Source organism: Muscardinus avellanarius, assembly GCF_963383645.1.
Source record: "Muscardinus avellanarius genome assembly, chromosome: 8".
Taxonomy (NCBI): Eukaryota; Metazoa; Chordata; class Mammalia; order Rodentia; family Gliridae; genus Muscardinus; species Muscardinus avellanarius.
In genome coordinates this window covers 79268752-79295187 of record NC_137794.1, presented here as the reverse complement: position 1 = coordinate 79295187, position 26436 = coordinate 79268752, and the positions used below count along the sequence as shown (strand labels likewise).

The window sequence follows — 26436 nt, the reverse complement described above, 5'->3', positions numbered from 1 at the left end:
GCATGGTGGTGCACGCTTGTAATCTCAGCATTCAAGAGGTGAAAACTGGAGGATTGAGGATCACAGACAGCCTCAGCTACTTATCTAGGCACTTTGCAACTCAGTGAGAAAAGGGCTAAAAAATGGGGCTGGAGGTGTAGCTCGGAGATACAATGCTCCTGGGTTCTATCCCCAGTGCCAGAAAAAAAAAGAAGTTCTTGTTAATACAAACAACTTAATTGCTTCGGAGTGCCTTTAAATAACACCATTTCCCCTAAAGGAATATTTTGTTTTATAGAAATTTAAATATTTATATATTAACAAGTTACATTTTTTTTTCTCCTTTGTTGGTACTGGGGATGGAACCCAAGGGCCTTCTACCTCTGGGCTACACTCCCAGACCTATTTTATATTTTATTTGGAAAGTTTCTTAAACCAGCTGAGGCTGGCTTCGAACCTGCACAATCCTCCTGTCTCAGCCTCCCAAGCGCGGGGATTACAGCGTGTGCCACCACACCCGGCATCTTAAAATTTTTTTAAATAGAATTCTTTGAAAAAAGTGTTTTAAGAAATCAGGGTTGCGCCGGGCGTGGTGGCTCACACTTGTAATCCCCGAGCTTGTGAGGCGGGTAAGTCAAGTTCTAGAAATTCTGCCAATGTCCCAATAATCAATCCCATCATCCTCAGCTCATGCAAGAGAAATATTTGATTTTGCAAACCCCAGTGGAGATAGGGAGGGTTTTGTGTTGACATGCACTTAATCCCCAATGAATCCAAGTATTTTTCAAGTAGCAGTGTATAGTTACTGGCGAAAAAACTGTCAGCTTTCTTGTACTATGGAGTTCTTAGCTATTCTGATAACTTCCAGCAAGGTAAATATAATTATTATGTATTTAAGCAGTTTTTTTTAACTATATCATATTTCTAATTTCTAGTATCTAAAACTTAATGAAAATTGTTACAAGAAAAAATGAAGCCACCCACCAAAAATGAAGGAGTTAATCAGAGAGGATTAATGGAGGGTTTTCACTATTGCTTTTTCTCATTCACTGAATGATGGAACTAAGAGGGACATAAAGCACACTATAAAGAAAGAAGTGATTTGGTAGAATAAATTTTTTAATAATAATAGCAAAGAAAAAGAATCCAAACATTTCTAAAGTATTAGGAAAAAACAGATAGGAATAGAAAAACATGTTAAGTTCTGTCAATATCAAAATATTATATTCCTGCCACAAGGAGCTTTGGTGTACTGGGTGAGTCAAGGAGACCAGCCATAAGAGAACAAATTGTCATATCTAAAAAGTCTGTAAGAAGACCCTGTAATCTAGGAAGGGAGCCATGGCTAGGGTAAATTCCTTCTGCGCTGAAACTTCAATAGATACATACATTCAGTAAATAGAAAGGCAAGTAGCAATACTCAGTTTGATGTAGCAAAGAAATCCAGAAATTATCATCAGACTGAAAAAAAAAAAACATTGCACGCCACTTCTTAGCTCTCCCCTTAATGACTTCTGTTGAGACTGACGTTCTGAATAATTTCAAAAATTGGAATGAAAAATGAACTTATTTCTTACTGTTCACTTAGAAGTCTGAGTGGGAATTAACTATAGAACTACCCCATTTGCTCCCTCTTTAAGTAAAATATGGGTTCCTTTCAGGTAGATACACATGGAAATACAAAAGAAAATAACTACAAAACAATTTCCTAATATCTACACACACAAACACACATATACACACAAAGCTACCATCATTAACGCAACACAATGTCTCAAAGAAAAATTTGGGTTGATTAATAATTAGTTTAAAGAGAGAAAACTATTTGCCACTCAAAAACAAGTAAGTCATGACCACTATAAAATAGAGCATAATGAAATTCAACAAGTGACCCACTTTAAAAGCTCACAGAAACCACTTATATAAGAGGTCAAAGAGAAGTACTTTTTCAGCATTTAGGGTTTCTTCTGGGTTAAAAAATGACAGTAAAATAGTTTCAAGTGTAAGATTGCTGCAATGATTCTACAAGAGTTTTTGCTACACAGGCTTATTACAGGCAATATGATTGAAAAAAAAAAAGAACAATTGTCTGATGCTATAGCCAGTACACTTTCCCAGAAAAAAAAGTGATATATACAATAGGTGATTTTTTTCTGTTAGAGGGGAGTCCACCTAACCCACATTGTGATTGAAAATTTCATGCTGTGTTTTGCTCAGATACACAATCAGAAACTGGCCTAAATCTCTGAAGTACTGTCCAGTTGTGAAATTCTAAGACTCCAATTTTAACAGGGCTTCAGAAATATATATTGCTTGTGTTGAAACATTTTTTCCGTAATAAGAAAGGATACATACATATTTCCCTCCTCCAGCATTCCCAGTTTAATATTTTAATGAGATACTGTGGAGATTGCAGGCACATGTAAAGAAGTTTATGACAAAAATGTGAAACAAATTATGTCTAATGTCTATATGAATGTAGGCTTCTGTCTAAATGAAGGGAAAACTATTATCAAATTCTTTAATAAATATCCTGTTTTTTGCATTAAGCTATAATTTATTAAAATGAGACAGCTCTCCTGATGATAATTATCATTCTGGGTAATACTTAGCCAGAAGGTATACTCTTGCTTGGAATTTAATTTTGCTTTATGAGAACTCACGCTAAGGAAGCTTGCTGAGTGATCTGTTCTTGGCAGATGTGTTGGCAGAAAGAGATGCGCAGAAGATGTCTGATGACTAGCCAGGAAAGGCAAAAATGTGTGGGTTTCATAGTCAAAATTAATTAGAAGTCATCTGTAAAGACAGTTTTAACTCTACCACAAATACAAAAGGAAAACATTTGATTTCTCCCTAAAATGAGTATTTCCTGATTTTTTTTTTTTTTTTTGGCGGGTCTGGGGATGGAACCCAGGGGCATTCGACCTCCGAGCTACAGCCCCTGCCCTATTTTTTATTCGTTATTTTCAAACCGGGTCTCACTGAGTTGCAGAGGGCCTCACTAAGTAGCTGAGGCTGTCCGCGAACCGCGATCCTCCGGTCTCAGCCTCCCGAATGCGGGGATTACAAGCGTGCGCCACCACGCCCGGCTTCCTGATTATTTTTATTATAAAAATATCTTCAGTGAGGTATTGCTGAAGATTTTTGGGGCACGATCTCTATTCTCTTTATTAGACTATCACTTAACCAATAAAACGTCTTCTTTGGTGATTTAAAAATACCAATCTCTTTGTCTGCACCTCCATGCTCAGCGCAGCCGTATTCACAACAGCCAACATGTGGAATTGACCTGCGTGCCCACCAATGGAGCAGTGGATAAAAAAAGGTGGGACAGACACAGAGTGGAAGTTCAGCCACACAAAGGCTGAAATTTTGCTATGTACAGCATAGTTAATGAGCCTAGAAGGTTTGATATTAAGTGAAATAACTCAGGCACAGAAAGACAAATACCAGATGTTCTCACTTATAAATGGAAGCTAAAAATGTTTATTTCATAAAAGAGCAGAATTGTGGCTGCCAGGGGCTGGGCAGGGTTTGGAGGTGATAGAGAGTTTGGTAAGTGGGTACACGATGATAGTTGGATAGGAGGAATAATTTCTATTTATTTGTTTTTCTTTTTTGTGGTGCTTCAGATTGAATTCAGTGCCCTGTATATGTTAGACACAGACTCTACCACTGAGCTACACTCCCAGCCCAAGCTCTAGTGTTCTATAGCACAGTAGAATGACTAAAGTAAATATTAATTTACTGATATAAGAAAGAATTTTTTTGTGTGGTACTGGGAATGGAACCCAGCGGTATTCTACCTCTGAGGTATACCCCCAGCCCAACATTTTTATTTTCTTTATTTTGAAACAGGATCTCACTGAGTTGCAAAGGGCCTCACTAAGTAGCCGAGGCTATCTGCGAACCCGGACTCTTCTGTCTCAGCCTCCCAAATTCTGGGATTACAAGTGTGCGCCACCACACCCGGCGTAGAATGGACTTTTAATACTCAAAGAAACAACACATGTTTGAGGTGATAAGTATGCTAATTATCCTGATTTGACCATCACATTCTCTATTATCTGTATGCCTATATAGTTATATGTCATTCTACCCCATAAATAACACCCAGAATAAGCTTGTAATTCCAGCATTCGGGAGGCTAAGACCAGAGGATTGCGGTTTGAGGATAGCCTCAGCTACTTAGTGAGGCCCTCTGCAGGGGGTGTAGCTCAGAGGTAGAATGCCCCTGGGTTTCATCCTCAGACCCACACACACACACACAAAAAAAAAAAAAAAACCTAGAAAAAACAATTATTGTGTATCAATTCTAAATTTTTTTTAAATCTATTAAAATGCAAATCTCTCTGAAAGTATATCCCCTTGATCCACCCAGGGAATTACACATTACATTTTTTATGCTACTGAGTTATAGATGTCCCTTACTTAAGGCCAATGAATATTGAGTTCCCTAACATTATAAGCACTTTAAAAATTACAGTCAATCAATCAATCAATCGTTATTACACTCAGGTTTGGAATGGCTCCATGGTATCCCTTTATTCTCAATAGAAAAGCACTCCCAACTATAGTCACTTGAGAATATCTAAATCTTCCTTCATTTAAAAATCAATAGCACAGGAAGTTATGCACATAATATCTGTGATGAACTCATATTTGCTATATCAAAACAATTCTTTAGCCAGGCGTGATGGCACACTCTTGTAATCCCAGTACTTGGGAAGCTGAGACAGGAGGATTGCAGGTTGGTGGCCAGACTCAGCTATTTAATGAGGCCCTCTGCAACTTAGTGACACCTTGTTTCAAAATAAAAAATAAAAAATAGGGCTAAGGGTGTAGCTCAGAGGTAGAATGTCCCTGAGTTTTATCCCTAGTACCACAAAAATAAAAAGAGAGAGAGAAAAACAATTCTTTAGCAGAAAACCACTCAATATTTTCCTAGAAATTCTACAATCTATGGTCATTAAAGAAAGTTCTTATTCAAGAATGAAAATATTTGAAGATACAGAATAATTAATGCAATCAGAATCGAATTGACCTGTGGATTTTCTTTTTTAACTCACACTCACCTCTCCCGAGGAACAGCAAACCAGTACTCTGGCTGCTTTCTCCGTTTGCCGTACTGCTGGACCATGGCAGCGGTGTGAGTGGCAAAGGATTTTCTCATTGGTTTTCCTACTTTGATGCACAGAAACATAGGTGGAGTCTTGCTCTTTTCTTCCTTTGAAGGAAGTATATCTGAATCACATATATAAAAAAGAAACTTCCTCAATATTAACAACATTAGTCACAGTAAACTTTTCAACTTAAAAAGAATAGTGTCATATCCCCTCTTAGTAATGGGAAAGTCAAAGAATATGGCACACATGGTATTCAGCTTCATCTTAACAGGGCTAATAAAATTTTTAGACTTTCTTTAGCGCGCATACACACACACACACACACACACACACACACACACACACAGAAAAAACTCTGGATGTTTCATATTGATCCATCTCACACAAGATGCTACATACTGGGGGGAAAAAAACCAAGACAAGAGCAAATAATGTAGAACTGTACCAATCCCCAAGTATACATATTCATGAATGACATTAAGATTCCAAACACATCATAATGCAGTTCAGGTTGGAATTAAAAATCTCTACAAGGATCAATGTGGAGATTCTTCAGAAAAAATGGGAATGGATCCACCCTAAGATCAGATATAGCACTCCTGGCTATCTTTCCACAGGGACTAATCATAGTAATATATGCATATCCACGTTCATAGGAGCACAATTCACAATAGTCAAATATGGACCCAAGTTGGGTGTCCATCAACAGATGAATGGATTACAAAGTTATAGGATATCCACACAATGGACTTCTACTCAGCAATGAAGAATAAAATTATGTCATTTGCAGGGAAGTGGATGGACACGGGGAACATTACGGTAAGTGAAACTGGCCAGAAACAGAAAGTAAAGGGTTTTCTATCATACAAGAGGGACTTTAGATAAAGGAGGAGGAATCCTAGTGAAGAGAGGGAGGTGGTCTAGTGGAGGGTGTGGGGACAGAAGGAGAATTAATGAGGACACACTTCTATGATGTATATATGTGAGGATACCAATGCCAATCTCCATTTCATGTATGGAGAAAGGAGAATGAAAGCGTGGAGAGAAAGCTCACTAGTGCTGTGTGCATGTATGTCACTACCCCTATGAGCTGCACTGTGATATGAAACTATAATGTGTCAATAAATGTATTAAAAATTAAAATGTCTTCAGAAAAATTATAAACCCCTGTAGATTGAGAATTCAAAGTAAAAAAGGGAAATCAGTTGTGATAGTTTTTAAAGAGCAGACTGCTTTTGAAATAGAATTATGTTAATGTGCCAGTAATAAAACAGATACCATATTTTGTGATTTTTCCTAATTACTAATGCTAACAGGAAGAGTACAATCTATTGATAAAAACTGTTCTCAAACAATTGTGCTACGGCTGCCATTACATGTGCAAGTTTTAGAAAGGCAAATTATACAAAAGAATATAAAACATTTAAAACAGCTCACCTTCAATGGGTACCTGAATTCTCTTTAAGAGCCATAACTGAATTTCAGATTTATTGTCCATTTGTGCACCCTGACAGCTGTTGTCCAGAGTAGATTCTAAAGAGGAGTCTAGAGACTCTCTAATCACATTTTCTTCTGTCTTAGTGTCCAGTTTCAGGGGAAGGGGCTCTTTTTCTTTCAACCAGGTCTTATCGAGTTCTTTATTGCCTTCAGTTGGGGGATGGTCACCTGCCTGGGGAAGAGAACTGCTGAGGGTGATGTCTATTCCCACTGGTTCAATACTTTTACCATCACTTAATTCTGTCTTCTGCAGATTTTCCGATAACTGTGATCCTTCTTTGTTTTTATTTAGGTAATATTCAATGAGTTTCACTTTATCGAGCTCTTCATGGATGTTCGGTGTATTTTCCACCTGGTTTTCTGGGGAACCAGATTGCTTGTCCACTTCTGGTATGATATCTTGCTTCTCACAGGTTTCTAAATCTAGGGCCCCCTTCAGTTCAGCATCACTCTCTATTTGGGAAAAGTTCAGGGCTGACTGCACCTGCGTTTTCATAGCAGAGGTGAGTATTTGTGACTCAGCCTTCTTTCTGTCCTCTGTGTCAATGGACAGGCATTCCTTTGAGGTGTCTCCTTTGTCTACTCCACTCTCAGTTTGAGATGAAATATCTTCCAAGTCAACAAAGTCATCATCTTCCCCTAAAAGGGAGTTTTCTTTGGCTGTGGAGTCAAATGCAGTGCCCATGTCAGAAGGTTCCTGGCTGAGCTTAGTAGTTGTGGGAGATCCACTGGTTGTCTCCCTAAAGGATTCTAGTTTCTTTACTTTCCCAGACACAGGGCTTCCTGAGGTCTTTGTGTGTGTGTATTCTGATGACTTCTCCAAAGATCCTTCTGTTTTTGAATCTGAAGTAATGGTTTTCTCTACATTCTGCTGTCGTTTATCCTTGTTGATGGACTTGAACTTACTGAACGGGTTGATATCCTTTTCTGAAGCCAGGTCTTCCCATTCTCCAGGCCTGTACAGAGGACAAAGATCCTGAGGTAGGTCACTGTTGGGGGAGAAATGGTGGGTGCACATGGAATGTTAAAAATAAAACCAAAACTGAAATGGAGGAAAGGCAAAAAACAAACAAAATCAACAACAACAAAAAATAAAAGCATATCACAACTTAAATGTATGTTCAAATGATTACAGAGTAAGAAAATGAAATCAGGAGATTGGTATCAAAATGAAACATAGATCTATTAAAGGAAATGGTAAAAGAATGAACCTAGTGAAATGTGTATCTACTAGAAACACATGGTTTGTAACATATATATATATATATGAACATGGTGATGGTGTTCATAAAATTTTTAAATATGAAATAATGTTTCTGATTTTCATGAAGGAAAAGACAAAGGAGAGAAAATATTTTAGATCAAATTAGACTAAAATTCCTTAAACATTTAAATATTTTTCTTTTTTAGAAAAGTAGTATAGAATAATTCTGGAAGGCTCATTGATTTTACAGTTACTTTTTTAACTGCTCTATAAAGTGACTAACTTTGAACCATAATTTTATGTTTCATGGCTTGGAATCAGATGCTTCAAATTTAAAAAATCACTCTGCAGCTCCCAAAGTAGATATAAGAGGAAACTGCCATTATTATTGTGAGTGTACAGCAGAAGCTCCATTTCACAGTTTAAAAACTTACAGAAAAGTCAATCTTATAAAAAATGCTATTTGTAAAACTTTTTAATTTTCTTAAATATCTCTTTTATAACAATATTTTATTTATGGCAATAGGGCAACTGGTTTATCAGCTGAAACATATTGTTCAGAATGTAGCCAATTATTTTCCTTAATAACAGATGCTTTATTAGTCAGATTTGAATTACACAAAAATATTTATTAAACATGTCTCCCAAGTTAAAAACCATGGTTAAGAAACATACACTCTTTCAACTATGACCAGATATAACAAGAGTAACTCCACTTTTCAACTTATGATTACTAGTAGTAGTCCCACTGCTGGGTTCAAACACAGAGATATAAAACCATTTTTGCAGGTTTGGGGATGGAACCCAGGGCCATTTGACTGCCGAGCTACAGCCCCCTGCCCTATTTTTTATTCTTTATTTTGAAACAGCATCTCACTAAGTTTCAGAGGGCCTCACTAAGTAGCGGAGGCTGTCTGCAATCCTCAATCCTCTGGTCTCAGCCTCCCGAATGTTGGAATTACAAGCGTGCGCCACCACACCCGGCTATAAAACCATTTTTAAAAATAACATTTTGATGCCGGGCGTGGTGGCGCATGCTTGTAATCCCCGTGCTTGGGAGGCTGAGACAGGACGATCGCACAGGTTCGAAGCCAGCCTCAGCTACATAGTGAGGCTCTCAGCAACTTAGTGAGACCCTGTTTCCAAATAAAATATAAAAAAAAAGGTCTGGGAGTATAGCCCGGAGGTAGAAAGCGGTTCCACCCGCAGTACCCCCCCCCCCCACACACAAAAATAATAACATTTTGAACTTCAGAAATAATTATATTGCCTAAAAAAGCCAGATCATTTTCAAGTAATATTATTCTGGCCTTGAAATAAGTGTTTATGGCAATACAGGGATGAAGTACCAGGCAGTTCTCAAATTACATAAAGACTGTCTCCTGAAAGTTATTACATGGACTGTCTAAGCCTTTTCCTTTTAGGCTTTTACCAATAGGAAATAAAAGCCCATGTAATTGTTAGGCTGGGATCAAAAAAGTTTTCTGTTACAAAACTTTAAGTTTTTTTAAAATTTTTGGCTTTAAAAATTTTCCTTACTTCATCATTTGTTTCAATTCAATAAGCATTCATTGAAGCCTTAGTGCTTTATTCTAATATATAATTGTGACAGACTATTCTGCAGGAAGATGTATACACAACATGTTCTGCCCAACACTACCATCTTTGGAGACATTAAAGATGTTTCCATTCTAGAGTCAAATAAGTTAGTGCAATGTAACATAATCTGCATATTGGAACTTAAAATCTAATCTGGAATATTAAAGGTTATAAGAAGTCTTATAACAAAGGAACTCAGCTCTATACATACTTGATTCATAGAAAAATTCCTTCCATAAACATCCAGAACCCTTTCTCATCCTTCTTTTCCAAATGGAGCATGACAAAGAATATAGTCATCTGCATCTTGATTAGCCTCTGAAATTACCTTGCCCAGCCCTTCCTCTTGTTCTTTCTAATCCAAGCTGCCAGTTCCCTTCTTGGGTTTAATTTAACCATCTGCTTTTTCTGCACTGCAGCTGGCAAGCACTGCTGGTGCAAAGTAGATAATGGCACCAACCGGCTCAGTTGTTAATGTTTTTTGTAGACTTAGCCAGGCACCTCATGATGATCAATGAGCCCTTCACTTGTTCACTTCCTACTTTCTGTGGCAGCTGGAGTTAAAAAATGTTTCCCCACCACTAATAATGATGATGATGATGCAAAACCGGAATGTGAAGATGAGAAGATCGTTCCATATCTCTCTCTTTCTATCCGAAACACTGCACACTGCAGGGATGATCTGTACTCTTTTTACTGTTAAACTTTTAGTAGACATGACATTTCAGACCATTTTAAACTTTTAAACAATTCCTGTCATTCTGAAGACAACACAAAGTTCTGATTGTATACTGATGGTACTCACATACATTCTTTTGCTCATTTATGCAGGTGTTGTTCATTAGTCTAAAAATCCTTTACATACCTGCATCCAAGGCAAGAGTTCATGCACAATGCTGAAATCATTTCAACAAAATAGGAGCCAATTCCTAACTCTCATCTCTACCTCTACAAGGAACATTATCCCTGTATTATAAAGATCATTGCACATTGAGAAAATTTTGCCTGTAAAAATGTGCCTTCCCTTCATATGATTAAGCATAATTTACCCTTTGAAGATGCACAATAATACCACTCCATTAGCAGCCATCATCTGGCAGGAAATGCCCCTAATTTGTCTGGGCATGCACTTCCAAACAAAACAATGTATTTTCTTTCCTCTTGTTGCAGAGAAGCCAATATCCATTCTTTCTTTCCCAAACTAGCTCCTTTACTTCCTCTCTTCCTCCTCAGCTAAGAGCACAAGGCAAGTTGGACAGTCCCCCCTGTGGTTTTCCATGGAATGCTACACACACAGCTATGTTACAGTGCCATTTAATTATGACTTCTGTCCATGTGTCTGGGGTTCCAATAGAGTGCATGTTCCTCTAGGGCAGGGCCCTGGCCCAGCCATCTTCATATCCTTGGTACAAAAAGACACATGCACAAAGGTACGCGCCAACTTCAATCTATATGAATAACAAGATTGAGGAAATACAAACAGAGCTTCAGCTATAAACTACAAGCCTGCATTAGTCAAACACCAAGGCAATTTTTTAAGATAATTTTTAAGATAATTTAAGATAATTGGTTTATCAAATTATTTAGTTCTATAAGCTGAAGAATGTTTGCTTTAATTTACAGATGAAGAAACTGAAGCACAAGATTGTTTAATTTCTGCAGGTCACAGAGCCTTATGTGGCGGCAGCGACAGGGAATCCAGCAAGGTCTCGGGCTTAATTATCATTCAGTACTGCCTTGCCAGGTATACACCTCCTCAGCTTCTCAATTGAGCATGTCTGGTTGCAGAATTAAAAACTGCCTCAGTGCCCATGTTCTCCTGGAAGCCTCAGCGGCTTGGACTTAGATAAGAGTGAAGAAGATGCTGAGGAATGCAGGAATCCAAATGCTGAAATAAAGCCTGAGGGACTTTGTGCCTGGGCTAGCTCGCTAGTTACCTCCCCTTGTTTTCTGAAAGTTCCAAAGACAAGTTTCACTTTGTTCTGTTAGGAACCACTGCTGTGACTCCACCCAGGGTTTCTGAAGCAGGTTTTTACTGCTGACAATTGCAGAGAAACAGACACATTAGAAATAGAACAGTCAAAATAAAATTATCCACTAAAATCAATTTTTTGAGCTTACTTCGTCCTCTCTTCATAAAGAGTTTCTCTCTTTCCTTGTGGGTGAGACATACCAGGGATTATACACAAGGGCAATCTACCTCTCATCTATACCTGCAGCCATTTTTTACTTTTTATTTTGAAACAGAGTTTTGCTAAGTTACCCCCATGCTGGCCTTGAACCTGTGATCCTCCTGTCTCAAACAGCTTCCCTCTCTAAAAAAAATTTTCATAAAAAATTCAGTGTTACAAAGCAAAAGTAATCAAGACTAAAGCAATATTCACCTACATTTCAGAAAATAAAACAAATGAGTATCATTCTTGTGCCACTTAAGACAGCAGAGCTGTGATGGAGATGGTGCCCACTCAAACATCTCTCCAAGCAGGATCCAGGGTAGATGCCAGCTAGGAAGATGCCTGTCTGAGATCTTAGCTAAAGATGAACATAACTCTCCTTAACAGTTCAACCCAGAAGGAAACCATTCTCTTGTGGGTAATAGACAAAAATTCTTTCAGAGAAACTTCATTGTTTCTTTCATAAATTCATTTTGCTTTTCAGAAAAATGAGACAAATATTTTTACTGGTATTAGCAAATTGATGGCTCTTTTTGCTTTCTGTCCTTTAATCTTTATCTTTCCCATATCATTGACTTAATCATCTCACTTCTCTTTTTTTTCTAGCTCTTATATTTAGTCCACTATCAAATTCACATCTATGCAATCTTTTGATTCTATAAATTTTCTCACTTCTGCAAATGCCCTCACTGTTTAATTGCACGTAATCCTCTTGACACCTCCTTTGTGCTAGTAAGTAAAGAAAAGCCCTTACGATGGCAAGGCATCTTTGATCTTCATGTGGGAAATGTCATTGTAGAGAGCAATGGAAACGACCTCCTCCATGGGGCAGATGAGGCCATACTCCTCACAACCATTTTCAATGACCAAGGGATCCGACTTATGAGGGTCAAACATGATGTTGTTTGGTGTGACAATCATGACACCTCCTACCACACCCTGTAGGAGAAAGGAACAGAATTACTTCAGGTGAAGATGCTTTCTGCCACCACCAAAGAAGCTATAATTAACCCATGTTGCCATTCCATTGGCTTTGTGAACCACACCATCTCCCATGTCCATATATCCCCTCCTTGAAGGCTGGGCAAACAGGCAGGACGAATACAATGTTGGGTACTGGGTAGGGAGGCAGAGAGAACAGACATGCCTACCGTGGCAATGAACCAAGCCTGGGTCTAGAATGGCTGTAACAGTACAATTGTGGTGTGATCCCAGCTCGCACATGCATGGCTCAGCTTCCCCAGATCTCTGGAAATTGAGAGGAGCTATCCCAAACAGATTCCCCCAGGGAGAACATGGGGCTTTGCAAACTTCTCAGAGCAAGTCTTCACTGCCTGCCTAACAAGTGCCTATGTGTGGTGCAGAGGAAGAATTAGGACCAGGGTCCTTCTTTAAAAGGTTTAGAAAGCCCACAGCCAGCGACACTTGACACAGATAGGAACACAATTTTTTTTTTTTTTCAGTCAGAGCAAATATAGCGGTATTACAGTATTACGAAAATTTAAAAGCAAACACCAGTATCCAAGTGGTTCTTAAAAGTCTGAAGTTGATTAGATTAGGCTTTACACTGGCCAGCAGGATGTTATCTTCCAGGAACATCAGGATATAGGTGACTCACCACAGGTAAATAATCTATTTTGATACTCTTAACATGCCTAGTAATTATTTTTGTGAAAATGTTTACATGTCAGGCATTATTGATTTTTGCTTGTGAAAGTTACAAATGTGCATTAATAACATTTTCCCACTATTTGAAATCTGACATGAATTCTCTACAATGAACACAAGCAAAAAGATATTAAAACATAGCCCCATCTTTAGAGGCTCACTAAAACTTGGATTTTTTTTCCAGTGATGGAGATAGAACTTGCAGTTCTGCCTTCGAGCTAAACCCCCAGTCCTATTTTTTATTCTTTGTTTAGAAACAGGGTCTCTCTAACTTGCAGAAGGCCTAACTAAGTACCTGAGGCTGGCCATGAAACTGCAATTCTTTTATCTCAGCCTCCCAAGTACTGGGAGCGTGTGCCACCATGCCCAGCTACACTTGTTTTTTGTAAAACACAACCAATGAAAAAACTACAAACATGATTCAGCAGCCATTTTTTAATACTTATATCACTAGTGCAGATACAAGTTGAGAATTTTTCATTTTTTGCATTAGATAAGTTCTTCGCATGAATTATTACCTCTATTAATAACAATATCCTGTGAGTTAAATTTTCTTATTGTTCCTGTTTTATAGATGAGAAAAATGTTAGCTTAGAAAATTTAAATACTTTGCCCTGGTCTCAGAGATAGTGGGGCCCAGAGTTGAAATTTAAATTCAGTGAATTGAACTTTCCTGTTCACTGTTAAACATATAACATGGCGTGTCCCTTACAATGTACAGGTCAGCTGGGTGTGGTGGCACATGCTCATAATCCCAGTAAGTGTGAGGCTGAGACAGGTACAGGAGGATCACAGATTTGCGGCCAGTCTCAGCAACTTATGATGTCCTCTGCAACTTAGTGAGACCCTGTTTCATGAATAAAATCTGGCTGGGGTGTAGTTTAGAGGTAGAATGCTCCTGGGTTCCATCCCAGTAACACACACACACACATAAAATAAAAAATAAAACCCACAAGTTAAGGTCAACAAGGAAAAGACGAATAAGGGCACAAAGAATCACATTTCTACTCAGTGATCACATTTACCTCAATGAATAAAATGCCAGGCACTTAAAAAGGGAAAATGAATAGAGGTTGGTAATCAAACTTTGGGTAAAATTTTGTAATGCCAACTTCCTCCAGCAATTGGTTACGTTGTTCGGTTTTTCACAGATTCCAAGAAAAGGAAACAAACAATCTTGCCATATATATACCTTTCCATCCGTGAAGTATCGGCAATTCATTTTTAGAAATTTCACCACGCCTGGCTCATCTTCTTCAGAAGTAGATGATAAGACCCTTTCGATGGGTTTTAAGGCTTTTCTTGCTAAGTCAGCATCCTTATAAGAGCAAAAATTTCCAAATTCAGATAAAAGTACTTTCTCAAATTATGTATAAAACAAATTATATAAGTTATCATTCATGTATACTGTTTTTTATAACTTGACCATAAAAAAGGCAAATGTCTTTTGTTCTTCAAAAATATCACAACAATAGGTACCAAATCAAACTTGATTTTTTTTTTTTTTTCAGTACTGGAGATGAAACCCAGGGACATTCTATCTCTGGGCTACACCCCAACTCTATTTTTTATTCTTTCTTTCTTTCTTTTTTTGTGGTACTGGGGGTGGAACCCAGAGGTTTTCTACCTCCGGGCTATACTCCCAGGCCTATTTTATAATTTTATTTGGAAACAGGGTCTCACTAAGTTGTTGAGAGCCTCACTAAGTAGCTGAGGCTGGCTTCGAACCTGTGCGATCCTCCTGTCTCAGCCTCCCAAGCGCAGGGATTACAAGCGTGCGCCACCACGTCTGGCATTTTTTTTTCTTTTTTTCTTTTTTTTTTTTTTGGTGGTACTGGGGTTCCTGGAAACCCTTCTACCTCCGGGCTACACTCCTAGACATATATATATATATATATATATATATTTTTTTTTTTTTTTTTGGTGCGGGTTTGGGGATGGAACCCAAGGGCATTTGACCTCCGAGCTACACCCCCTGACCTACTTTTTATTCTTTATTTTGAAACTGGGTCTCACTGAGTTGCAGAGGGCCTCACTAAGTAGCTGAGGCTGTCCGCGAACCGTGATCCTCCAGGTCTCAGCCTCCCGAACGCTGGGATTACAAGCGTGCGTCACCACGCCCGGCTTTATATATATATTTTTTATTTGGAAACAGGGTCTCTTAAGCCAGCGCGGCTGACTTCGAACCTACGCTATCCTCCTGTCTCTGCCTCCCAAGCGCAGGGATTACAAGCATGTGCCACCACCCCCGGCTTTATTCTTTATTTTGAAACAAGGTCTCACTAAATTGTAGAGGGCCTCATTGAGTAGCTGAGGCTGTCCACGAACCCGTGATCCTCCTGTCTCAGACTCCCAACTACAGGGATTACAAGCATGTGCTACCATGCCTGGCAAAACTTGACATTTTTGTTTTAAAGGTGTTATGTGTAAACTGATTAACTGTTTCACTGATGTCTTAGAAAATAACCTAAATGGAAGAATTCATAGTAGACTCCCAGTTCAAATTCTCTATAAAAAGGGAGAGTACAAATAATCTATCAACCTCAATGGAATTTAATTTCATGCTTTTATACAAAGCATATGATTTTATCTCTTATGTAAACACATTTGTCTTGGGAATTATATATTCTTTCACCCAATGACAGTACACCTAATCCTTTGCCTTTAGAAGAAATTTCAGATGTAATCTTGTCAAAAATGGCATATTGAATTCTACAACCCCAATTTTTTTCTGGTAAGAGTGAACTTCAGTGTATGATGTGTGATGATATACGTACAGGCAATTTATCATATTCTGCATCTGATGATGAAGGAGAAACAGTAGCACCAGGACTGGATGATGACAGCCTTAAGGAACTGGGAGGAAAGTTGGCATCTGGCACAAAGAGGACCTGAGCATGGGAAAGAAGGACTAAGTGAGTACTAAGAACCGGGTAAGCCATTCTGCATAGGAGCATGCTTGGTGCACGACTAAGACCCAGCTGGCTTTCACAGTCTTCTAGCCTGATCCATAAATGTGATACTTAGTAATATGGATATGTACAGTGGAAAGGGAATGAAATGCACTACAGACACTGCGGGAGATTAAAAATATAGAGGAGGGAAGAGGAAGGCCAACAAGTGTTCTAGGGAAGCCATGCAAGTAGAAATCAGATGAGATGGATGGAAAAAAAAAAAAAAAAAACCCTTCCAAGGTATTCCTGGGGCTACAAGTGTTTCTGATTCAGAGTTTTGTTTCTTTTTCTTTTTATATTTTGCAAGGTTTCTATAGGCTTTATTCATTAAGCATCCCTAATCTGAAAATCTGAATTCCAAAATGCTTCATATGTGTTCAAACAGTTTAAGATCTTGGAGTGTTTGGGATTTGGGGTGAGGATGTTTATATCCTGTGGAATGAGGATTTAAAGAAGAGAGAAGCAAGGGATGGTTCTAAGTATAATACCTATGTCAGGTAGAAATGGAACAAATCCAGGCTTGATAACTCCAAGCAGGCCTGAGTGCTAGAGTGGCAAGGTCCTCACATGATGAACTGTATAAGGTAACGGCAATAGATAACCCCAACATTTTTTCTTCCATCATTGTCTGGGTTATATAAAAATATCAGCCTCAGCAATACACTGTACAAAATACCCGCCTTGTACAAAATATTCTGGTCTCCAAAATGCTATTATGATCCTGTCGTTCAACATTCTTTTAAACAGACACGCCACATTTTAGCATGTATCAAATCTAATCTTAAAATGATGACCTTTAATGTTATAAAACCGAATTCAGAGCTAAGTATGTAATAACTGATATCAGAGCAATACTGTTATTTAGCATCTCCCATCCTTTCGATTATATTTGCATTTTAACTTTAGTTATGTAAACATTACTTCAATTAGGAAAAAACTTGAGGCAAAACCAAAAAAAAAAAAAAAAAAAAGGCGAAGGTAGGAAAATTAAAATCTAAGGGATACAAAGTGTAGATTGATTACTCCTGAAAAATGTGTGTTCCAAAATTACTAAATGCTCATGAAGATCTGGGTCCATGACACCAGATCTGAATTTTCACATAAATAATGCAAAGTGGTAGTCATCAGTAGTTAGCAGACTTCAGTTTGCTTAGAATAAAAACCAACCAGTTTCTCAGAAGTACAAGTAGTCTCCTCAGTCGTCTGATAAAAAGGTGTGTCCAAAACTGAAATATTTCTCTTCAGCGGAACACAACAGTGAATAAAATAACCACTTTTGGAGGACAGCTCTCTATCACACCTTCAATGTGAGTAAATGACAAGTGCCAAAGTTTAGTTAGTAAAAGTGGTTCAGAAAGCACTAAAATTATATGGCTTAAGTTAGAGCTCTTGTCTTACATAGTTACACGAAAGGAATGAATGGATGGCATTTCTCCAAGCGATTCTTTATTATTAATTATTATTATTATTATTATTATCGTTGTTGTTGTTGTTGTTGTTGCTGCTGCTGCTTGCACCAGAACTCCTGAAGAGTATCAGGTTACACAGATTGAGATTCTTTTGTCTGATATATTCTAAATGTTGAATCACAGGCATTAGCCTAGCTTAAGCAGCTAACTGCACCATGGATAGAAGTGGCATTGGAAAGTTGGAAGCTCAGCCACAACACAAGCTGCCACAATACAGAAGCAGACCGAGAACACAGGAAGAATAAAGCTTTCCTATGGCCTCCAAAAATATTTTTGAGTTTGATCTAACAAATAGACAAATGGGAATTGGAGGTCCTAAAATTATTTTTCATAAAGTAAAGCTGTTATTGTAAGCTATAAACACTTTTCAATATCTGTAGGCAAGGTATCCTATGAATATAAAAGCATCTTAAAATACATATCCACCAAGCATGCTTACACATGCCTATAATCCCAGTTCTTTAGAGGCCTAGACAGGAGGATCACAGATTTTAGACCAGTATCAACAATTTAGCAAGACTCTCACAAACTTAGGGAAACTTTGTTTCAAACAAAACAACAACAGCAAATGGCTGGGATATAGCCTGAGAGGTACAATGCCTCTTGGTTCAATCTCTAGTACCATACACACATTAAAATAAAAAGTAGAATAATATATTATAAAAGTAGAATAATATATTATATTATAAAGGTAGAAATATATATATCCCACAGGGTAACTTTTGAGTGTATAATTTTTTTAGTGTAAACCACTTGTAAAAGTGCATTCTTTGTATGTATTCTCAAATTCAATATAAGTATCCTAATAGTCAAATTCAGAACCTTGTGTAAAATATTTCATAACTCAGCTATATTTTTAACCTTGTCTGATCTTGTTTTTTGATTTTTGAAGTAAGAAAAGTCTAGAGTAAGATTTTAGTTCCATGAGCACCTAGGTAATCTTCTCTGAAAATTGTTCTGACATTGGGGTCACGGACCCAGTCAGACTGGTTCTGTCCTACCTCAAGGTGATCATCAAATCACTCTCTAGAAGGGTGAGTCTCAAATTTTCTGATATCAGAAAATGTCAAACCAGTTTATCAAAACTACTGAGATGAGATATACTTACTCTTACAGGAACCAATAGAAAATATTTTAAAATCTTTGAGAGAAAAAGGCCATCTACAGTGTTACCCCTCCTCATTCTATTCCAATTTTTTTTTCAATTCCTTATCTTTGCCAGAAAACAAACAAACAAACAAACAAACAAACAAACAAACAAACAAACACTTCGTAGAGATAGGTCCTGGGACAATGAACAGAGTACAATGTTTTAATTTTATAAGGGCTTACCACTGCAATAAAGGCTAGCAAAGAACTGAAATAATATGGCCCAACCCCTAATTTCAAAGATCAAGAAATTGATATTCAAAAAAAGAAGTGACTTTCCCAGGTCAGATTTCTAATACAAGAACAAATGGAAACAAAGCTTTCTTAGAACTGCCATTTTGGGCATTTTTCCCAATATAGTAGGCACATTAAAACAGTTCTTGGATTGCTATTGGCTACAGGATCTTCATTTACTACCAATCAACTATTTTGTTTATGGACACAGTATAAGAAATTACCCTAAATTAATTTACTGTGTTCCGGTGACTCTAATCTTTAGTCTTGAATTAGTAAGTATACGACTAGCTCTCTGCTTTGGATATATTAATGCAGCAATACCCTAAACTATAAAAGAAGCCCAATAATGAAAAGAGTAACGTCTATTTTCTTAAAGATGAAAATTTATTCTTTTTTTTTTTTTGGTGGTACTGAGATGGAACCCAGGGGCCTTCTACCTCTGGGCTACACTCCCAGACCTATTTTATATTTTATTTGGAAACAGGGTCTCTTAAGCCAGCTGAGGCTGGCTTTGAACTTGCACAATCCTCCTGTTTCAGCCTCCCAAGCACAGGGATTACAAGTGTGTGCCACCACACCCGGCTAAATTTATAAATTTTTTTAAAAAGTTTTAATAATAGCCGGGCATGGTGGTGCATGCTTGTAATCCCAGCAGTCAGGAGGCTGAGACCTGGAGGATCGCGGTTCGCGGACAGCCTCAGCTACCTAGTGAGGCCCTCTGCAACTCAGTGAGACCCGGTTTCAAAATAAAGAATAAAAAATAGGTCAGGGGGTGTAGCTCGGAGGTCAAATGCCCTTGGGTTCCACCCCCAGATGCACAAAAAAAAAAAAAAAGTTTTAATAAAGATTTTCCCCCAATTACCTGGTACTGGAAGTACACTAATTTTTTTTCTTTTCATAAAAACATAAAATACCAAAAACACTAACTGGTCAATTTATGACCCTGCTGGCTTCATGTGATGTCCTTGAAAGAAATGCAAAAAGCAATATCAGCACTGCCAGAATAAAGCTGTGCTTAAAGTCAAATTGTTTATCCTGAAAGATTTTAGTGTCATATAATGTATGGATGTATGAAGATGCTCTAGGAAGACAAGAGTGGGACTCAAAGGTACTCATGGCAACTGCACACCTACTTCCATGGATGGGATTGGCTACTTGGCTTTAGCCAAGTTCTTATAATGACTGTGCCATTTCAGTGTACTGGCTGAATGAAGTTTAAGACTGAAAATACCCAGATATTGAGGAGGTAGAAAGGAAATAGGCAGATAGGGAAAAGGCCTTGGTAGAAAAAAGTTAATTTCTTGAGTTTCCTGAGGGGCGACAAATGCCTGAAATTCCGAAGGCTCAGAGATAAGAAGGCCAGAGCTTCACAAAGCCATCCTGAGTTTCCTAATCAACAAACCCACCTAGCAAGTCTGGCATTCCTGAAAGGAGACCCTTCAAAGGACTTGCACATACCCTATGCAAATTCCCCTTGGAATCTCAAAAGTCACCCTAACCAAAAACAGACTTGCAAGCGGTCAGGCAATGGTCAGTCGGATGGCAAAAGGGGGACTTTCCCTCTAGGGACCCCCTCTGCTTTTGGGGAGCTGTTCTCTCTCTTGCAGGTCGTGTTGGCCCTGAGAGAAGGCAGAGTGCATCTGAGGGCACGTGGCTCGGGCAACTCTTGAGTAGTGACCTGAAGGCCTCTGCTGGACATCATGGCTGACCAGGCCCCTAGGGGTGACCTGTATCTCTTTTTTGGCAGATCACGTGGAATCTGGGAGAAAGTAGTTTGCAACTGATGGGCACTTGGCTCGGGCGACACTCGGGTAGTGACCCTGAAGGCAGCTACTGGACCCCGGAGTTCCAACCGCTCCTATGGATGGACTCAGGAAGAAAGCAGCCTGCACCTGAAGGCAATTCGGCTTGGGCTACTCTCAAGTATTGTCCTGAAGGCAGCTGCTGAACCCAGAGTTCCAGCCCCTTTGGGGGTGTTCAGCCACCCTTGCCCCATTCTCTGCTGCTTCCAATAAACCTTTTACTCCCCTTCCTGAGGTCTGCGGGTATCATTCTTCGCTCTCCTCATTCTTCGCTCTCCGTAGACAAGAACTCGCCGGGGTTTTCTCTCAAGAAACCCCCGTTTCAATATCTTGCCATATAGAAAGTGTACTAGTATTGGGGAGAGGTTTTAAAATTTATTAATGTATCAGTATTGGGAAAGAAGTCCAATTTTAAAAATATATCTTCTTTACTCAAAAAGCCAGGACTAGCTAGCAGGAAGAAGGGGACTTGTAATTTACATGTTAAAAGAGAAAGAAGGCTGGAGCCAGAGAAGGGAGGAAATCCCAGATCCTGGAGAAACAAGTTCACACATCTTGGGGGATGAAACAAAAGGTATAGGCCTGTGTTTGGAGACAGGATGGCTCTCCCTCCTGCCCCAAATTCGGCTGCAGAGATAGCAGAAGCAAAGCAGGGGCTGGAGATAAGGGGTAGCATTATCTCCAGATCAAAGGACCTGCCCGACTTAGGATAAGAACTCAGCATACTGGGGTTCTATGGCATTTTCATTCGAATTGCCCCCCTGTGCCCTGCACCTGCACAGGGCTGTAACTCTCTCTATATTTCTATCTTTTTAATAAACTTCTTTAAATCTTCAGCAGCTGTCCAAGCGATGAATACTTATGCTTAGCTTAGGACAAGAATCCATGGTTTTTCTCTTTGTCTGTTTGTGTGGTGGTGGTGGGGGAATTACTTCTCCCCACACACACACCACTGCACATTTCACCCGCAACAGAAAGTATTAAAAATTCACTGCATTAACTTAATGTTTTAAGATTACACATTTATCAGTTCAATTCAGTTTAAATTTAAATAAAGTACCTTTTTTTGATGATCCTGCTGAAATCTTTGTCTTTGTCCAAGTTTACCATTCTAATGTTTGTGTTAAATTGAGATAATAATGACAAAAATTGTGCCTAACTTAAAACAATGATCACAATGTATTTCAGAAGAGTGGACTAGGTTGAAACTTGAAATTCTGAATTAAATATTATAAGGCACTCTGTGTTATATTTGATAGGGGAAAAAAAGTTACATTAACTCAGAACTTCTCTTCATGAATGGGGAAATACCTACTACATGATAAACTGTGTTAATCATTTGGAAAATATTAATCTCTGAAAAGTTCATAAGTACTAAGATTCTTTCAGAATTCCATTATAAAAGAATTAAGTGTTTAAGTCATTATCATTGATGATAATCATGTGAAACTAACAGTAAGGCATTAAATATGACAATAAAAGATAAATACAAAATTTCATAAGTAATATTCAACAGAAAAGGAATTACCTGGCCTGGAACAATAGTATGTGTGAAAAGTTTATTCAGTTCCACTAATTTATTGGGAGTGATATTAAACTTCAGTGCTATGGAGTTTAGGGTGTCCTGGCTTCCAGCCTAGAATAATAAAACAGATAAGATTCAATATATAAAACTAAAAACAAAAAGATGCCTTTGATAGGCAACATTAATCTATTCATAATATATGAATAAAATTCTATCCAAATATATTAGAAAAGTGTATATAGTTTCAATTCTTAATAAAATCAGATAAGTGCAATCTTAAATGCAGTTTTTTTCTAAGCTTCTTAACCTTCAGATTTCAATCTCCACTAACAGACTTTTAAAAATATGCTCTTATGAGGCCGGGAGTAGTGGCGCATGCTTGTAATCCCCGCGCTTGGGAGGCTAAGACAGGAGGATCGCACAGGTTCAAAGCCAGCCTCAGCTACTTAGTGAGGCTCTCAGCAACTTAGTGAGACCCTGTTTCCAAATAAAATATAAAAAAGGTTTGGGAGTATAGCCCGGAGGTAGAAAGCCCCTGGGTTCCACCCCCAGTACCACCAAAAATAAAAAATAAAAATAAAAATAAAAATATGCTCTTATGTATACATTATAGTATTACATTATAATGTAGTTTATAGTGACAGTGACATACATGCACACAGCACTTGGTGGACTTTCCCCGGTTTCTCCACACTTCCCCACACATGATATTGAGGTTGACACTGGTATTCTCACATATGCACATAATGTCAATGGAACTGTTTTCTAATTTTACTTTGCCATAACTTGAATATATGGAGTAGAACTCCATGAGGTCTAATATAAAACTGTGAAGAGAAAAGCAAAAAAATGCACATGGTACCCACCTAAGAGTAAGTGGGGCTATTTTCTCTTGTGGTTTTCTGCCCATTTGCCCATCTCTTCACTGCATTATCAGCTGGGGACAGTGGCCTGTTCATGGCTGTTTTCGCCAGTGCTCAGCACAATGTCTGACACATAGAGGGCACTCAAGCAATAAGTACTATGGAAGGCAAGGAACTCTGAAAGAAATTCTGCCTCACTACCAGGAGTTGTTCACTGGCATTAAAATGATAGTTTTCCATGGTCAATCAAATTAGTATTGTTCTCTAAACCAGTAAAACTTGTAACATCTGTGCCAGGAATATAGTTTTCTTTCCTTCCGTATCAGAAGGAGGAATAGGAACAGGAGGCAGTCAGAAGATGAGAAGCTTCACAGTATAAAAGCATCTGCTGCCTGAGGTCATGGTAATCTCTCAGGGGGGGGCTCCTTGAAAAAACTTGGAAAAACCCTTATCTGTGTGTCTGCATTGAGACTGATAGCTGACCCTGCAAGCAAAATGGGCTCTAGCAGGGGAGCACGGCTAGGTGCAAGTTGAGGAGGCTGAAGGAAGATGTGGATTGGCGAGAGGGTAGAGATACTGAAGTAGTATTAAGTACCCTGCTGCTCTTAGAATAAAAACCCATCACTACATGGACTATTTCAGGTTAATCAAAAGTAATAGCTGCAGATTATACTGAAATAGTGTTAAATCTTTACAATAACAAGTTAGGAGATGTATGTATATTAGCTGAAAACCTAAAGCCTAAGTAAAAACCATTCTCTTACCCCAAACCTGGATATAATCATCCCTACTAAAAAGACACAAAAATATTTTAAAATATTTTTCTATTATTAGATACTTATATGCTATATTCAAACCCAGAGGTTTTGAAGGTATAGAGTAGGTACAAGGTAGAATCTGAGAGTGTAGACTCAATAGCCATATAGCTGAATCTCAGTTCCAGATCAGCTACACATTGACTCGATAACTTTGGCCATTTGTCTGACTCCTCTTTATCAGTTTCTCAATCCACCAAATAGAGGTAACTGTAATATATGCTTTACAACAGTTCATGGTAAGTAATGTAAAGAGTATAGTTCATAGAAAGAAAGGAAGGAAGGAAAAGAAAGAGAAAAAGAAAGGAAGGAAGGGAGGAAGAAAGGAAGGAAGAAGAAAGGATGTGCTTCAAAGCCGGGCATGGTGGCACACGTTTGTAATCCCAGTATTTGGAAGCCTGAGGCAGTAGAGACAAGAGGATCTCAGGTTTACAGTCAGCCTCAGCTACTTAGTGAGGCCCTCCACAACTTAGGGAGATCTTGTTTCAAAAATAAAGAATAAAAAGTAAGGCTGGAGGTGTAGCTCATAGATAGAATGCCCCTGGGTTCAATCCCCAGTACCACCTCAAAAAAATAAATAAATAAATAGTGATTCATATTTTAATGAGTAAAGGTTGTAAAAGGCCCTGAGTATAGAGGATTCAAAAAAGGAGTAAAACTTTATCTATAATTATCATGTAAAGATAAGATGTATATAAAGAAAAGCCAGGTGTGGTGGCATACACCTATAATTTCAGTACTAGGAGGCTGAGACCAAAGGAGTTCAGGTTTGAAGCCAACCTCAGCAACTTAGCAAGACCCTCTTTTTTTTTTTTTTTAGGTTTGGGGATGGAAGCCAGGGGCATTTGACATCTGAGCTACACCTCTGCCTTATTTTTTATTCTTTATGCTTGAAACAGGGTCTCAATGAGTTGTAGAGGGCCTCACTAAGTAGCTGAGGCTGTCTGTGAACCGCAATCCTCTGGTCTCAGCCTCCCGAATGCTGAGATTACAAGCTTTTGCCACCATGCCCAGCAAGACCCTCTTTCTTAATAAAAAATAAAAATAGGTCTGGGAGTATAGTATCTTGGCAATACAATATCTCTGAGTTCAATCCCCAGCACCTACACACACAGTGAAGAAAGGAAGAAAGAAAGGAAGGAAGGAAGGAGGGAGGGAGGGAGCGAGGGAAGGAAGGAAGGAAGGAAGGAAGGAAGGAAGGAAGGAAGGAAGGAAGAAAGGATCAATTAGGACACAAAGATCCTGATAGGAACATTTGAAACTAAACCAGAATGGGTAAACACCCACATCTCAGGACCAATATAAACAATCCAGTAAGTGCTAGCCTGAAGTTGTAAGAATCACCTTTTATTTCCAATGACAAGTATAAAAATAACTTGCCAAATAAAGTTAATTTCCATAACATATACGCCAATCTGGTGGGCATATTTGCATTAGTAATTTGACCACTTGTTTATATTTGTTAATTTCTGGGTTGATTTTTACTTTTACTTCACTGTTTAATATCATTTCTCAATTTCTTTGGAGAAGCCTGTGAATCATACTTCTGGATATACACAGGTCTTAAGGATTATGACTTTAGAATTGATATGCACATTTATGCCACTGTCAATATGATTTACATTATGATGTGAAAATTATAATGCACCAATAAAAGCATATTAAAAATAATAATAAAATTAATATTGTCAATGACAAATAATTTAATTTAGCAGTGCTTGAGTTTCTATTTTGAGGTAAGGCACTATATTAGGTGTTATGAGGATCAACAACATACTTAAGAACATGAAATACAATCACCCAAATCTTTTCTTAAAATGACTAGGTCTGTTATCCCCAGAGAGATGCCTAGAGATGTTCATAGAACACTGAGCATGACTGATCTGCCGAAGCCAGGAATTGATTCTATGAAGGCTTGCAGATGATTTACCATTCCCAAAGAAACACCAGAAAGATCAGGTCTTGCCGCTTGCTTTATATAGGGCCTGGCCTGGCATGAATATAATGTGTACAAAGTAAGTATGTATCAGGAAAACACATGAGGCAATGGCAATAGTACTTATTTTTTCCTTAAGAAGTAAAAAGAAAAAAATACTAGAGCTAGGTCATAGTGAGTTAAAATATGCCTATACTTGAGTACCTACTTTATGCCAAGCTTACGATAAAATAGACACAATCACTGAACTCCAGGAGCTCCTGGTGCAGTGATAGAAATGAGTACACAACACGGGGTGTGGAACTGTGGCAATGAACAAATGCACAGTTTTATTTCTCTGTGGATTCCATAATAATGGGGGCTGATGGCAAGGTGCCAAAGATACCATACAAAAAAGGGGTCCAAGCCGGGTGTGGTGGCGCACGCTTGTAATCCCTGC

The 26436-nt window shown here is 38.3% G+C and overlaps 1 protein-coding gene across 3 annotated transcripts in view; it reads right to left on the bottom strand.

The window, feature by feature from the left end:
* NCOA7 (nuclear receptor coactivator 7) overlaps positions 1-26436 on the bottom strand; it is a gene marked incomplete at its 5' end in the record, with an annotated part of 136793 nt that overhangs the window by 39728 nt on the left and 70629 nt on the right. The window contains 6 exons of one of the 3 annotated variants that reach the window (XM_080700627.1): positions 5055-5223; positions 6543-7591; positions 12334-12518; positions 14440-14565; positions 16025-16138; positions 22387-22494. In XM_080700627.1, coding sequence (XP_080556753.1) covers positions 5055-5223; positions 6543-7591; positions 12334-12518; positions 14440-14565; positions 16025-16138; positions 22387-22494 — 1751 coding nt within the window. The remainder of the gene's footprint in view (positions 1-5054; positions 5224-6542; positions 7592-12333; positions 12519-14439; positions 14566-16024; positions 16139-22386; positions 22495-26436) is intronic. The other 2 variants (XM_080700628.1, XM_080700629.1) reach the window with 2 other exon arrangements.